This window comes from Physeter macrocephalus, chromosome 3, assembly GCF_002837175.3.
Source record: "Physeter macrocephalus isolate SW-GA chromosome 3, ASM283717v5, whole genome shotgun sequence".
NCBI lineage: Eukaryota > Metazoa > Chordata > Mammalia > Artiodactyla > Physeteridae > Physeter > Physeter macrocephalus.
The window spans coordinates 24,212,984-24,227,768 of NC_041216.1; the positions used below are offsets into that span (position 1 = coordinate 24,212,984).

A 14,785-nucleotide genomic window follows, 5' to 3' on the forward strand; every position below is an offset into this window, starting at 1 on the left:
TCTGTTGTAGCAGAGCCTCTTAAAATATTTATCTCCTCCCTCTGAGGCACAGGTACTGCCAGAGTGAGACAAGCAAACTGTTTGTCTCATCCTGTCCCCTGTCCGGATAACGGCCATATCAGTTGCTTACGGGGAAATGTAATGTCCAAGGTACCATTGAACTGTGAGATCCTCCGTTGGTTGGGAAGAAAGCTCTTCCATCTCACCTAGAGAAAGCTGGGCGAGTTCTCTAGGTTAATGAGGTGCTGCGTGGCACCCTCCTGACCTGTGCTTATGTGGCTCCTTCCATCTTTCGTGGAACTCCCTGGGGCAGCAGTGGAGGCGTGTGTTTGGAAGACAGATGTGGCCTTGTGAAACTGGCTCTCAGCCTCACTGAGTGTAGAGGCTCTCTGCAGTATTCGGATACAGCAGGCTCAAGTGGGTCCTATTTGGACCCCAAGCTAAATTCAAGTAACAGTGACAAGGCCTATTTGAGATGCTGCCTTTAGCCCAGCAAGCTGACCACCCTAATGCTTTTCTGTGTGTGCCTGTGCGTGCATGTAGGTCAGTGGGACAGCATGGAGGAGTACACCTGCATGATCCCTCGGGATACCCACGACGGGGCATTTTACAGAGCCGTGCTGGCGCTGCATCAGGACCTCTTCTCCTTGGCGCAGCAGGTACAAACCTCCATGTACCCAGACCACCTACAAAGGGAAGGTAATCACGTGCGCCCCGTCCGTGCCTGGCACGTGGCGCCTGTGTAAACAGGCTGTTGTACTTCCGCTCTGGCGTTTGGCTCTGTGGCCTCGTTAGAATGGCTTTGGAGCGCAAGGCTCGGTAAGAAGACGACTCCCAGCATATCAGCCAGGGCCGCTTTCTGCTCTGAGAGAGGGACACGTGTTCTGGAAGTTACCATTTAGATTGCTTTTGGAGTTGGCCTCTTGGGTCATCGTGGCATCCTTTTTACCATGTTGCTTTAGCACTGCTTGTGGTAGAGAGAAACTGTTTTACCAAAGGAGACTTCAGAGAGCAGCACGCCCCCTCCTGCAGCAGAAATCAGTCACAAGGTTCTTCTGGCTCTGCAGGCGTGTCACACACCGGTTACCTTCTAGGCAAAGTAGCACTTGATTTGGAAATCCTGTGCTGACTTGCAGACTAAAATAACGAGGTAATCACATCCAGCCTGTCAGGCACCCGACTGTCTTGGGTGAGGTGCTTGGGTAAATGACCTGAGCGCTACCGGACGGGGACATAGTCATATTAACCTTAAACATTCAAAAAAGGAAAAGCTCCACGTGCAGGGGTTTTAATTGATAAAACAGAGAAGACTCAAACTGCAGTCCTATGGCGTCCCCACCCCCATCCCCAGGCCCTGATTTACATGATGAGAACTGAGACCTGGGTCATTCCCGTCACAGGCACAAAAGCTCCCATTTACATGGAGAGGATTGGCATTCTTCTGCCAATTTCAGAGGCACTCCCTCAGGAGGACAAGGTGCTTAAAAGCCAGAGACAACCAGCTGGGCCATTTGAGTGCTTGCACAGTCTGTTCTTACCAACATGCCCAGCATGGAGAAGTTGAAAGAAGGTAGATCCACAAGTTGTCCTCTTGATATGCAAGAAAACAGTGATTCTGTTTCTAAGCGCGAATTTCCCTTCCTTTGTTACCCAGGATCTAAGATGTTAAGCTTTTGGCTGCCATACATTTCTGTCTGTGAAAGGTTTCCTCCCTCCCTCAGTGAACTTTTCTCTTCTCTTCGTCACTAGGATTTCAGTGAGACAGGTAACTTCTGCAGCTAGTTGGGAAGCCTGAAAATCACAGCCCTCCCTCCCCTCAGCTCCCAAGTCCACAGCTCAATTCCAGGGCTTCTGTTTTTCTCTTCCAGTGCATCGACAAAGCCCGGGACCTGCTGGACGCCGAGTTAACTGCCATGGCAGGAGAGAGCTACAGCCGGGCGTATGGGGTGAGTGTGGACCGTCTGCACAGTGCAGGGTTGGAAGCACGTTTCAGTTCTTTTTGCAGAGGGGGCTCGTGAGGACACACAGCCTGCTGAGAGCGTGCCTGTGGGACCAAAAGGAATGACTGAAAGGAAGCCTGGCTTTTGGATTGTTCACGCTGTGTTAAGTTGGAATGCGATTTGCTTCCATCAGGCCATGGTTTCTTGCCACATGCTCTCCGAGCTGGAGGAGGTCATCCAGTACAAACTTGTCCCCGAGCGCCGGGAGATCATCCGCCAGATCTGGTGGGAGAGACTGCAGGTGAGCCTGGTAGAAAGCCCCGCTCAGCCTGCCCCCTCCTTCCCTGCTCAGCATAAGCTTCCTGCTTCCTCACAGAGGTTCCGTTTGCATTCAGAGCAGAACACCCACAGGCTTCTCACCCAATAAGCCTCTAGCTGCGAGAGACTGACCTCTTTTCCAGCCTCCTTTTACCCTTCTCTAGGAAGAAAAGAAAATATATATATATTTTTTTTCCTCTTTTGGCTGCACTGCACAGCTCGTGGGATCTTAGTTCCCCGACCAGAGAGCGAACCTGTGCCCCCTGCAGTGGAAGCGCAGAGTCCTAACCACTGGACCACCAGGGAATTCCCAAGAGAAAATATCTTTGATAAGTGACATTATGGCCAGCCAGTTGAGAATCTTGACCTCCAAGTCAGTGGTTCTCAACTTTAGCCACACAATAGAATGACCTGGAGAGCTTTTTTTGGCCTTTGTTTAAAATAAATTTATTTATTTTATTTATTTATTTTTGGCTGTGTTGTGTCTTCGTTGCTGCGCGCGGGCTTTCTCTAGCTGCGGTGAGCGGGGGCTGCTCTTCATTGTGGTGCGCGGGCTTCTCGTTGAGGTGGCTTCTCTTGCTGCGGAGCACGGGCTCTGGGTGCGCAGGCTTCAGTGGTTGTGGCTCGCGGGCTCTAGAGCGCAGGCTCAGTAGTTGTGGCGCGCGGTCTTAGTTGCTCCCGCGGCACGTGGGATCTTCCCAGACCAGGGCTCGAACCCCTGTCCCCTGCACTGGCAGGCAGATTCTTAACCACTGTGCCACCAGGGAAGCCCCCTGGAGAGCTTTTAAAAATCTGGATACCCAGACCAAATAAACAAAATTTCTGGGGATAGACCCAGGATCAGTATCTTTTCATCCTTCCCAGATAATTCCAGGATGTGACTGATGCTGAGAACCACTGCTCTAAATCCACTTTCTGACCACCTGCATCCAGCCCTTTAAGTGGGGTGGCCTGATGTGTTCATTTACCAACCCCTGCATCCAGCCCTTTAAGTGGGGTGGCCTGATGTGTTCATTTACCAACCCCTGCATCCAGCCCTTTAAGTGGGGTGGCCTGATGTGTTCATTTACCAACCCCTGCCGTTTACAGTTCCTCAGGTCAGAGTCATCCCATAACGTCCGTGCAGACTTTTTTCCACTGAAGTTTCCCCTCATCGAGAAACTTTTCCAAGTCCTCCATCAGTATTTTCGTTGTACATTCTGATCATTTTAGCTTGAGGAGCTGTCAATTCCAGATCTGGGAGTCAGGAGTCTTAAGTGTCCTTGGAAAGGACAATTCTCCTGTTCCTTGAGTAGGGAGGAGGAGAAGTTTGTCGGCAAAAGCCTTCACTGCTCCAGAAGCCACTTGTCCCCTGCTTGTCATAATCAGCCTTCCTTGATTTTAAGCTGTTTCCTCTTGACACAATCCACACTTAATTCCAAATTCTGTCCCCAGACAAGTTGAGGTTTGTGCTTCCAACTTTTCAGTAGGCTGTGGCAGGGCCTTTTGACTCCAAGTTGCATTCCTGTCCACGAAGTTCCGGGCACATTCCACTGGAAAGGAAAAGAGCGGGGCAAAGGATTGCCTATGAATACAGTCGTTTATGCTCTGAAATGAGCACATGCAGTTCTTTCACATGTTTTATTAGCAATTATGAAGTGCCCAGTGGATGTTTTTATGGAAAATTGTCCATTGAACCCCAGAAAGGAATTCCACAAAGCCAGAATTTCCCACTTGACTTGTACACACCCTGGTGTTTTTAAGTGCCTGTAATGAGGTGAAAAGTTTCCAAATCGGAGATCTGATGAATCTTCTGCCATTCTAACAAGTGGGCAAAATAGAGACTTGGAAGGGGGGTAGGTTAAATGAGTCTCAGAGAGGAGGGACCCGTGTTTGACTTTACTGTGTCCAAGATACCATCATCATCTGAGGCCTTCATGACTTTCCTACCTTAAGACAGGAAGATGCTTTTTGGTTTCCAGGGGCCAAGTGGTTTCAGCATCTGGGAGAAACTAGCAGATGATGAGAAGTCACCAAAACAGTCACTCAGTGTGCTTTTTTCTGTTTTTCTAACTTTCCAAATTACTGTTGTTACACATAACAGGACAGAAAATTATGGTCCAAGGCCTAAAAATACAGCGTTAACTTTGTGGTAGGAATTTGGCTCTTGCTGTCAGAACACTCAACCAACTGCCTAGGCTGGAAGAGTGCCGTTTAGCGAGCAATTAAGCTGAACTCCCCAGCCAGTGGCTCCCGCGGGGCAGTTTGAGAGGTCAACCTTACCTGCATTGGGTCTTTTCTTGCCTTGGGTTCTTTATTCAGGCTAAGATTGGGTCTTATGTTTAAAAGCCTGCAACCATTGTCGCTAGACTTTTAGACTTACCTCCATGGAGGACGGCTCGTTGTTTGGTTTCGTGGAACTCTCTGATGAAGTGATAGATCTCAGAAACCCATCTCCCCTGGTGTTTGTCTCTGAATCTGACTTATTCTCAGGAAGGTGTAGGAGGAGAGGCTCGCTCTATTCTCAGCAGTCTTTTGATATAAAATTAGCTTAGCCCCTTTGATAATGATTAATTCACTTTGTTTCTTTTTAATTTAAAAGGATTTATGTGTGTGAATGAATGAGTCCCTTTCCCTTCTATGTGCAGTTTTTGATCTGAGACGAATAAAAATGTAGAGGAAAGACAAGGTCAAGATCTGAGTGCAAGTTTAGGCTCTGATAACTTCAGAAATATAAATACCACCAACTTTCAAACAACATCAATTGAAAATTTAATTATTTCAATTTGTTTTACACTTAATTCGTTTTCTAAATTTTGAATGATACATTTTAAATTTAATTTCTTTGTCAGTGATAGGCATCTTCAACCAGAGAGACTGAAGCAAAAAATTAAAGCTAAAAATACATTATTTACACTTCAGAAAAGAAATTTAAATAATGTAGTTCATTTAAGCCTCACCATGGCCCCATGAAGTTGGTACCGTTTTTATCCCATTTTACAGATCAGTCACAGAGAGGTTAAGTAATTTGTCCAAAGTCACATAGGTAGCACAGTGGACAGGCCAGGATTCAGGTTCCAGAGTGCTTGCTGTACTGCTTCTCGAATTTTGAGAAGTCCCTGAGAGGTGTTTCCCTCACAGTACCCTTCACTTGAGAAAGATGAGGTTCCAAAAATGAATCTCTGTTTTGTTTCAGGGTGGGTTTCACTGTTGCTTGTGAGGGGTTAAGTTATAGCAGAGCATGTGTCTAATGCTCGCTTCTGGACGTTCCAGGGCTGCCAGCGTATTGTGGAGGACTGGCAGAAAATCCTCATGGTGCGGTCGCTCGTGGTCAGCCCTCACGAGGACATGAGGACCTGGCTCAAGTATGCAAGCCTGTGTGGCAAGAGTGGCCGGCTGGTGAGTGTCGGCGCCGCGTGGGTCGGGTGGGAGGCTGAGGGCGTGCTCCCGGCCCGGCTCTGTGTGTAACCCCAACCTCTTGTCTTGAAGGCTCTTGCTCACAAAACCTTAGTGCTGCTCCTGGGAGTTGATCCATCTCGGCAACTTGACCACCCTCTGCCGACAGTTCACCCCCAGGTGACCTACGCGTACATGAAAAATATGTGGAAGAGCGCTCGCAAGGTCTGTGCCGGAATCCCGCAGGAGGCCGCGTTTCTCCAGAATGCTCGCCTAACCTGCTTCTCGCTGCCTCCTCCAGGCCCGAAAGGAAACAGCGTCCAAACCACCATGCCAGGGAGTTCACTCCTGTCAGGAGGCCGTCTGGCCTGATTTCAAAAAGTGAATCATATTCGAGGAGATGCACATATACCATTGATCAAACCAACGAGTGCAATCGCAGTTCTATTTACTAGCAGCTAGAATGTGCTAAAACATAGAAAAAATTTCTGGGTTGTGTTGTTTTTCCCCCTAAGAGGAGTACCCAAAAAAGCAGCATGTTTTTGAAAACACAGACTGAAACTTTCGTAAGACCAACTTGGTTTTTCAGACTTCTCGTCTCCTCTCCTGTCGTCAGTTGGGGATTCAAAAGCAGCAACACCCAGAGTGTGATGCTGAAACCAGTGGGGAAAGTCACCTGGAAGCCAATGTAGAATTCCTCTGACTTTATTTACAGACAGGTCCTTGGGAAATAGATGTGGCTTCTTTTTTGTTTTTATTTTTTAAAACAATCTCCCTGGACGATGGTGATGATTAACAAAAAGTAGGCCCTGGAGGCAAAATCAGCACCTGCTTTGGCTCCCCCTTCATCGTCCTTATGAAACAGAGGAGGGAGTCCCAGCTGTCCTCTCCCTGTTGTTGTCCCCACAGTGTCCCTGAGATGAGAAAGGAATGCAGAGCAGCCACTGGAGCTGTGGCTGTGGAAGATGTGATAAAATAGCAGTGGAGTCTCGGCTGAAGGCTTACTTGGGAGATCCCTGGACTGTGTCAGAAGCTGATTGCTTTTGTGGGTGCTAGATTCTGTGACTCTGAATGCCACCCAGAGTGGGAGCCACAGCCCTACGCCACGCACTGGGTCTTTGATTGAGGCATACTTCAAATATCATGGCCCAAGTGTCCTTCTCCAAATGTGCAGTTTGGGGTTTTTTTCTTTTGTTGTTGTTTGAGAGGGGGTTGTTTTGTTTAGTCTCTGTGAGCCTCCCAGGCCAGAGCACTTCTGATTCAAAGCCTGACCTTCCTCCAGGCAAATGAGAAAAACAGAAGGTGCTGGATCTGAATATAGTCTGGTTTCCTTCCTATACGTAGCCTCCCAAGTCTTTGAATGTCTTGCCGAAGGCAGGCTGAAGGAGTGTTTTGGCTAATATTTCAACCAAGGAGTGGCTTCTTTCAGCATAGGACCACAGCCCAGCTTCACAGATTATGGCCTTTTCTTAGGAACCCAGATTCTGGAGGGAGACCATAAAACCACATGGATTAAAGATTTAGAAATCTATTTAAAATTAGGTGCTTGAACTTCAAGCCCAGAGCTAGAGATGCCATATCTTCGTAAGAGTTCAGGAGCTACTCCAAGAAAACTGACTACTTAATAATAATTGTGCTATTGAGCAAGTCACTTTACCTCTCTGAGCACTGTGTTCTTCTTCCATAAATAAGGATTGTACTCTCTGCTTTGCCTAAGGCAGGTGGAAACGGGGAAAAGCAGATCCCGTTCTGCAGGAAGACATCAGGCAATAGGTGTATGTCCGCTGTTTTTCTAGGCAAAAGACAGTTCACAGAATCTAGAGACAGGCTGGTTCCTTCTGTGAAATTTCACTAAGGCGAGAACATAGCTGTTGCCCACAAACCACGCAGGCGGTCCAGAGCCAGAATAGTCTGCCCAGCTTACACTCTGGGCCTGAGAGAAACCCCTTCCTCCAAGCGAGCGGTCCATCATCTGTAAGAGAGAAAGAATCATTTTTTCCCCCTCCTCACTTCCTGGGGATGGAGAAAAGAAGGCGTTTTTAATAGAACATTTTCAATTCCTTGGAAATAAGTTGCCTCCATGCCACAGAGTAGAAAGGTACTAGAGTCTCCCACGCTGGGTAAACTGACTAAACCTAACATTGGGCTTCAAATCCAAACTAATACCCAGCCTTCCCAGTTTTGGCAGTTTTCGTTTTGTTCTTGTGGAGTCTCCCGAAGAGAATTTAAACTCTCTCTGGACAGTCAGTGACACGTAACCTGTGGGCTCTGAAAAGCACCTGGCATCCGAGTTCCTAGTTCAGTTCTTACCTGCTTGATGTACACACTAACCACCCTGAGTCATCTTCCACCTTTTTCATGAGGGACCATTTAAGGACTCCCTCCCAATTCTTTTTTCTCTTCCTAATCAGATTTAAGTCTAGCCAGTGTAGTTCCCATAGAAGAAAAACTAAAGGAACACTGATCACTTCCCAGGTGTGAGATGCTAATGTAGCTCATTTTTCAAAGCCACTGGTGAGGAGTGGAGCTCTGAAGGCAGATGTCTGAGGGAGACAGGTGTCTCGGTAACTGTTAGAACCTCTGTGTGTCTGCCCTGCCCTCGTGCGTGGATTAGCTGCCTGGTAAATCGTTGTCACGTCATTCTGCCTCTGGCTTAAGCCCTCTCGATGCCGAGTAATTAATTAATTAATTCCTTATATATTAGAAGTATCTGAGGTTGGTCCTGGCCCCCAAGCCAGGGAGTTTCAATTTTCCTTCAGGGCCATCATTACTGACATGTTTCTATTCAAAAAAAGAAAAAGAAAAAGACTTACATGATTTACAGTAAGGAAGTCATTCTGACATTTATTTGAAGTGTTGGGTTTTTTTCTCTCCTTTTCTATAGCAAAGAACACATATTCTCTTTTTCACATTTATCACGATGCTGGTGTGTGTGGACATGGCAGGCTTACACAAATGGCTTGTAACCGACTCTCAGATCTCTGCCTCTGCCCTGCTCTGCCCTGGCTCCGCTGTCTGTTACAACCCAGATGCCTTCTGTTCACTTTGTATAAAGTCACATGGAGTGAAGAGACGTAACTGCTGGAGGGCGCTCTGCAGAGTTTGCTCCTGAGCCACCCTATTCAACTAAATGTTTGCTTGGCTAGTGTCCCCCGCCCTGCCACTTGCATGTATGAGGGGCCTCACCCCATCTCTCTGTTCTATTTGGGTGCTGAGGGTTCTGTCAGATTTTTAAAAATATTTTACTGAAATATAGTTGATTGACAATGTTGTATTTCTGCGGTACAGCAAAGTGACTCAGTTATATATACATTCTTTTTCATATTCTTTTCCATTGTGATTTATCACGGGATCTATCACATTTTTTTAAACTGTAATTTTTGCTATGCTAGTGTCCAAGGTACCACAGTGTTTTAAACACATGCTAAAGTTTTACTAGCCTGAAACAAGTCCCCATAAGCCTGATTGCCCCCAGGGCAAGATATTGATAGTGAAGTAAGCAGTCGTTTGAGATTACTTCATATGAATTGTTTTTTGGGTTAGTCAGGCGAGTAGTTTTTCTAAGGCTTATTAGACTTGTAATTACAGTTGGCCAAGGAGAGCCAAGACTTGAGTTGAAAAAATATGAATCTTCTTGAAAAGCCCAGCCATCTCTCAGCATCACACCCCGGTCCTCCATCCTACGGGGTCCTCACCCTGTGTTCTAGGGTGTTCCGTTGGGAGAGGGTTGGCTCAGGTGCCTGTGAACAGCAGTTCCTGACCCCTGAGGTTGGGCCCAATGCCAAGTGGTTCCCTGTGCCTTTGTCCTGCTACAGATCGATGCCTTCCAGCACATGCAGCACTTTGTTCAGACCGTGCAGCAGCAAGCCCAGCACGCCATCGCCACCGAGGACCAGCAGCACAAGCAGGAGCTGCACAAGCTTATGGCCCGGTGAGCTCCCCACGGCCGGGCCCGTCGCACGCCGGCCCTGCCCCGTCGCACGGCGGCCTCTGCTGCAAGGGCCGCTGGGTTCCAGGCTCCCGGAGCAGCCGGCTGCTTACATCTCTCTCACCTTTTCCAGTAGGGGTCCCAGGCAGCCATCGAATCACGCTACCCCAAAATCTCTGCCGCTTAACTTTCCCAGGATCCAGCAGCCCAGGAGCACCTGTGTGCCGTTCTCCTGGTGTCTGGCTTTAGAGTTTGATACGCTGCTACTGCCAGATATGCTGCTAATTTGATGTGTGACTTTAGATAAGTTACTTAACCTCTCTGTGCCTCGGTTTCCTCGTTATATAAAGAGGGGTTAGTGAGAGCTCCTTTTTCCTAGGGTGGAATGAAATGGTGTGAGGATTAATGGAAAGAATACATCAAGCCTTTAGCACAGAACCTGGAATAGCGTAGCAATCAGTAAAACGTTAGCTGTTAATTTTGTCATATCAAAAATGGAGGAGAAGGGGGCTTCCCTGGTGGCGCAGTGTTTGAGAATCCGCCTGCCGATGCAGGGTACACGGGTTCGTGCCCCGGTGCGGGAAGATCCCACATGCCGCGGAGCGGCTGGGCCCGTGAGCCATGGCCGCTGAGCCTGCGCGTCCGGAGCCTGTGCTCCGCAACGGGAGAGGCCACAACAGTGAGAGGCCCGCATTCCGCGGGGAAAAAAAAAAAAAAAAAAAAAAAATGGAGGAGAAGGAAAAAGTAAGGGAGAAGCCATATAGCAATCAAAAGAAAAATTGCTCTCAACAGCTGCCACCCACCATGATGAATTTGGGGGAGATAGATCCATTCAGACCTCCGCGTGCCAGGTACCTGGTTTATGCTAGCATTGAAAGACAGAGGGCAAGAAGAAGAGACCATCCCTTTCCCCAAAGCCTGTCTTTTTCCTTTCACGCGGCTAAGAATTCTGATGGTTCCCTCCTGTTGCTTCCCGAGGGGAGGAATAAATATCAGGGAGGCTTTTGTGCTCCTGCGATGTAATTCATTGTTCTCCTTGGAAGGGCTCTTCTGAGGAGGGGGCAACCTGGGGGCTTGTTTCTCTGTTTTCAGATGTTTCCTGAAACTCGGGGAGTGGCAGCTGAACCTGCAGGGCATCAACGAGAGCACGATCCCCAAAGTCCTGCAGTATTACAGCGCCGCCACGGAGCACGACCGCAGCTGGTACAAGGTAACCAGAGATGGGAACCTCCCGCTGCCTCCTCCAGATGCCCGCCTGCCTGTGCACCCCAGTGGCTCGTGCTTTACAGCAAGGCCTTGGTGGCCTGGTCTGATACCGCGAATTGGCTTCTTTGAGTGCTGCGAGCCAGTTTGTTAGAGGCCCTTTCCACGTCTAATTGATAGATTCTTTGACTTGAAAAATACTTATACCGTGAGTGTGTGCGTGGCTCCGGGGATGCTGTTGTCTTACAGACTTAGCGGCTTGTTTTCCTAGAGCATCTGGACACATGGTTCGTTTCCGGGACTTTTATCTCCCCTTGGGTCATCTGTTCCTTCCCAGCCTCTTTCTGATTCCCATCCCTTTCTGCTCCTCATCTAAGAACTGAACTTTCTGTTTTTATTGGAAAGCTCCGGGTAACATCCTGTTATATCATAGGAAATTTTTCAAGAAGATAAACAGAATTAGAAAATGTATAAAAGATGCGATTGACTGGGAGAGAACTGAGTCTTGGGCGTATACGTCTTTGGTGAGAGCACACATTCTCATGTTTTTTCTCTCTTTTCTGAGGGGCCTCCTGGTAAGAGCTACGTGGTGTGGCAGGTGTCCTCCATTTCTCTCCGGTATCTCCTTAACCGGCTGATACTGTGTGAATTAATCCCTCTGGGATCCAAACCTGCATCTGGAGACCACAGAAACATGTACAACGAAATTCTTAATGCTGCTTTAAGCATGCTTCAGTCTGATCTGAAAAATGCTCATTTTGTGAAAGCAGCAGTAATTATTCTCTCTAGGACAGCTTCAGTCTGAGGCTGGAAGAATATGTCCAGTGAACCCTTGGTTAGTTGGAACCTTACTAATTAGAACTGTGTCCTAACCAGTTTACTTTTCTTCATTCAGCTTTTCAGAAAAAAACAAATCACAAGTAAAAAACTGGCTCCAGGACTTTTAGTTTTAGTTTTTTCCTAGCATGGGCCCTTTTGGGTGTATACTGTCTTCTACCATCAGTGGTGTATGTTAGTCCCATGTGCGTGCAGGACTCTTTCTGTCTTGTTCAGCGGGACCCCCAGCTCATAGTACATATATAAGAGGTATTTGTCGAATCAACAAAAGTATGGGAAAACTGAACTTGGGTCATTGTAGGATTCTTATTCATCAAATAGAGGTTGATTATGATCAATCTACTCTGCTTAGCTGGAGAAATGGACACTTCGATGTTAAGGAAAGGTTTTTAGCAAGGGATGCAAAGGAATTTACTGATTATCCAGAAAGTCCAACTATGAGTAGATTTTTTTTTTTTTTTTTTTTGCCTGTGATGGGTCTTTGTTGGTGCACGCAGGCTTTCTCTAGTTGCAGTGAGCGGGGGCCACTCTTCGTTGCTGTGCACGGGCTTCTCACTGCGGTGGCTTCTCTTGTTGCGGAGCACGGGCTCTAGAGCACAGGATCCACAGACTCAGAGAGTGGGTTCCTGGTTGTCAGGAGCTGGCGAGGGGACGGAGTGATAGGTAAGGGTGTGAGGGACATTTTGGGGTGATGGAAATGTTCCAAAACATGGCAGTAGTGACAGCTGCCCAGCTCAGTAAACTGTCCCCGTGTGCTCCGGTGCAGACTGTGAGACCATTGCTCTCAGGACAGAGGGCCGACCGCAGGAAGACTGAACGAGCAGTGGGTCCTGGGCGCAGACAGGCTCAGTAGTTGTGGCTCGTGGACTTAGTAGTTGTGGCTCGTGGACTCAGTAGTTGTGGCTCGCGGGCTCTAGAGCGCGGGCTCAGTAGTTATGGCACACGGGCTTAGCTGCTCTGCGGCATGTGGGATCCTCCCGGACCAGGGCTCGAACCTGTGTCCCCTGCACTTGCAGAGTATTCTTAACCACTGTGCCACCAGGGAAGCCCAATGAGTGGAATATTTAATGTCCTCCTATCACTGCAAACTTACCAGGTCCCAAATCAAACTCTCCCTCACACTCTGTACACCAGGCAATGCTATTCCATAGCGTCACTGCAGCTCAAAGCCTCAGAGGTGTGAATGGTTAGCACCAGAGGCTTCTTCTGGCAAGCAGTCGCTGAGCGCTGGCTCTCTGACAGGCCCCGAGCCAGGTGCGAGGGACGAACGATGACCAAGAGTCACCCTCCGTGGTGGTCCTGTGCTCTCAGTGTGTCCCCTTCCCCACTGTCCTCTGGCCTGGTTAAGACCTTCACCCTCACCCCTTGAACCTCTGCCCTCTTAAATAATCTGTTTTATATCTGCTGCCAAAGGAATGTTTGAAGCCCAGCTTTTAACTCAGCTTTAAAAACTCCATTTCCTACAGAATGAGATGGGACGTCCTTGGTCTCACATGCCAGCCGCTCCGTGGTCTGAGGCTGCCGCCTTGCTGGGCTCCCCCTCACTGCTCTCCTGCGTGTGCCCTAAGCTTCAGTCACATCTGTCTGCTTGTTTCCTGTGAACTGTGCCGTGCTTGCCCAGCCTGCATCTCTGTCCCTGTTCCTTCTCTGCCAGGACGCCCTCCCTGCCGCCCTCTTGTGCCGTCCCTGCCCATCTAAGGCTGCTCAAGACCCACCGCAGTCTCTTCTCTGTGACGCGTTGCCCGCCCGTCCCTGGCATTCCCGTTGTCTGTCTCTCGTTGCCCCGGTCGCATTCTGCCTGTCTTTAGGTTTTTGAGTAGCCTACCCTACTAGGTTAGCAGGTCCCTGAGGCAAGGCCCATAGCTTGTTCCTCCTCATGTGCGCCCCGCCCCGCCCACGGCACTCCCCACAGCCCCCGATACAGCAGATGCACCACAGAACGAAAGAATCGCATTGGATTTAGTAAAATGCCCCCTTCCCCAGTGTTCCATGAAGTGAGGATTTGCTCTACTGACCACTGAGAAGAAAGGGCGGCCCGCACTCTTCCTCAGCTGTGGGCTTACGCCCCTCAAGGCCCTTGATGCCTGAGCTTCCTGCCCCTGCTGATGTCACAGCCCCGATGTCTGTCCTCTCGTCCCCGCCCGCAGGCCTGGCACGCGTGGGCTGTGATGAACTTCGAGGCTGTGCTCCACTACAAACATCAGAACCAAGCCCGCGATGAGAAGAAGAAACTGCGTCACGCCAGCGGGGCCAACATCACCAACGTGGCCACTGCCGCCACCACGGCGGCCACGGCCACTGCCACCAGCACTGAGGGTAGTAACAGCGAGAGCGAGGCTGAGAGCACTGAGAACAGCCCTACCCCATCTCCTCTGCAGAAGAAGGTCACTGAGGTACCCTTCCTTCCTCCCCCGTCAAGGACTGACCCAGGCACCAGGCGCTCTGAGGGATGGAGGCTGATAGGAGCCTGAGGCCCTACTCTGAAGCTGTGGTTGAAGCCAGAAAACATGGTTTGCCATCGGCGTTGTTTGAGACAGTACTTTTGTTTATATATTTGGGTTTGGGGAACTGACGTAGCCCCTGTGCTGAAGAATGAGGTCCTCAGTCATGCTTCCCATGCGACTGAGCTCATTCTCCTAATGCTCTGCACCCGTGTGAAGGCAGCCTGCACATCTTCGGGCCCACTCGGAGCACAGAGACCGGCAGAGTCCATCCCCTGTCTTTTTCGCTCCCCTTCCACCTCCCCTGAGGCTCTCGGTTCAGGGCCTGGGGCAGCTGACCATCATGTTCAGGGCCTTAGCCCCACCTCCTCTGCCACCCTGTTCAGGAAGCCACCGTTAGCCCAAGATAGTAACAGTTACGGCACCATTGCCTGAGTCCTTGCTCTGTGCCAGGTGCTGATCTAAAGGCTTTCTGTGTATTAGCTGATCTAACCCTCATAACCACTCTTTGACGTGGATACTATTTAGTATGCTGTTATGCCCATTTTATAGATGAGAGAGCTGAGGCAAGAGGGTCACTAACATACGTGTGTTCCAACAGGATTTGTCCAAAACCCTCTTGATGTACACCGTCCCTGCTGTCCAGGGCTTCTTCCGATCCATCTCTTTGTCACGAGGCAACAACCTCCAGGACACGCTCAGGTATCAGGGAAAGGAAGGGAAGCCCTGGTGGGCCATGTGGA

The 14,785-nt window shown here is 49.2% G+C and overlaps 1 protein-coding gene across 2 annotated transcripts in view; it reads left to right on the top strand.

The window, feature by feature from the left end:
• MTOR (mechanistic target of rapamycin kinase) overlaps positions 1–14,785 on the top strand; it is a 126,279-nt gene that overhangs the window by 93,196 nt on the left and 18,298 nt on the right. For both annotated transcript variants that reach the window (XM_024125589.3, XM_055083778.1), the window contains 9 exons: positions 544–659; positions 1,869–1,946; positions 2,134–2,241; positions 5,511–5,636; positions 5,727–5,858; positions 9,449–9,564; positions 10,654–10,771; positions 13,749–13,994; positions 14,644–14,744. In XM_024125589.3, coding sequence (XP_023981357.1) covers positions 544–659; positions 1,869–1,946; positions 2,134–2,241; positions 5,511–5,636; positions 5,727–5,858; positions 9,449–9,564; positions 10,654–10,771; positions 13,749–13,994; positions 14,644–14,744 — 1,141 coding nt within the window. The remainder of the gene's footprint in view (positions 1–543; positions 660–1,868; positions 1,947–2,133; positions 2,242–5,510; positions 5,637–5,726; positions 5,859–9,448; positions 9,565–10,653; positions 10,772–13,748; positions 13,995–14,643; positions 14,745–14,785) is intronic.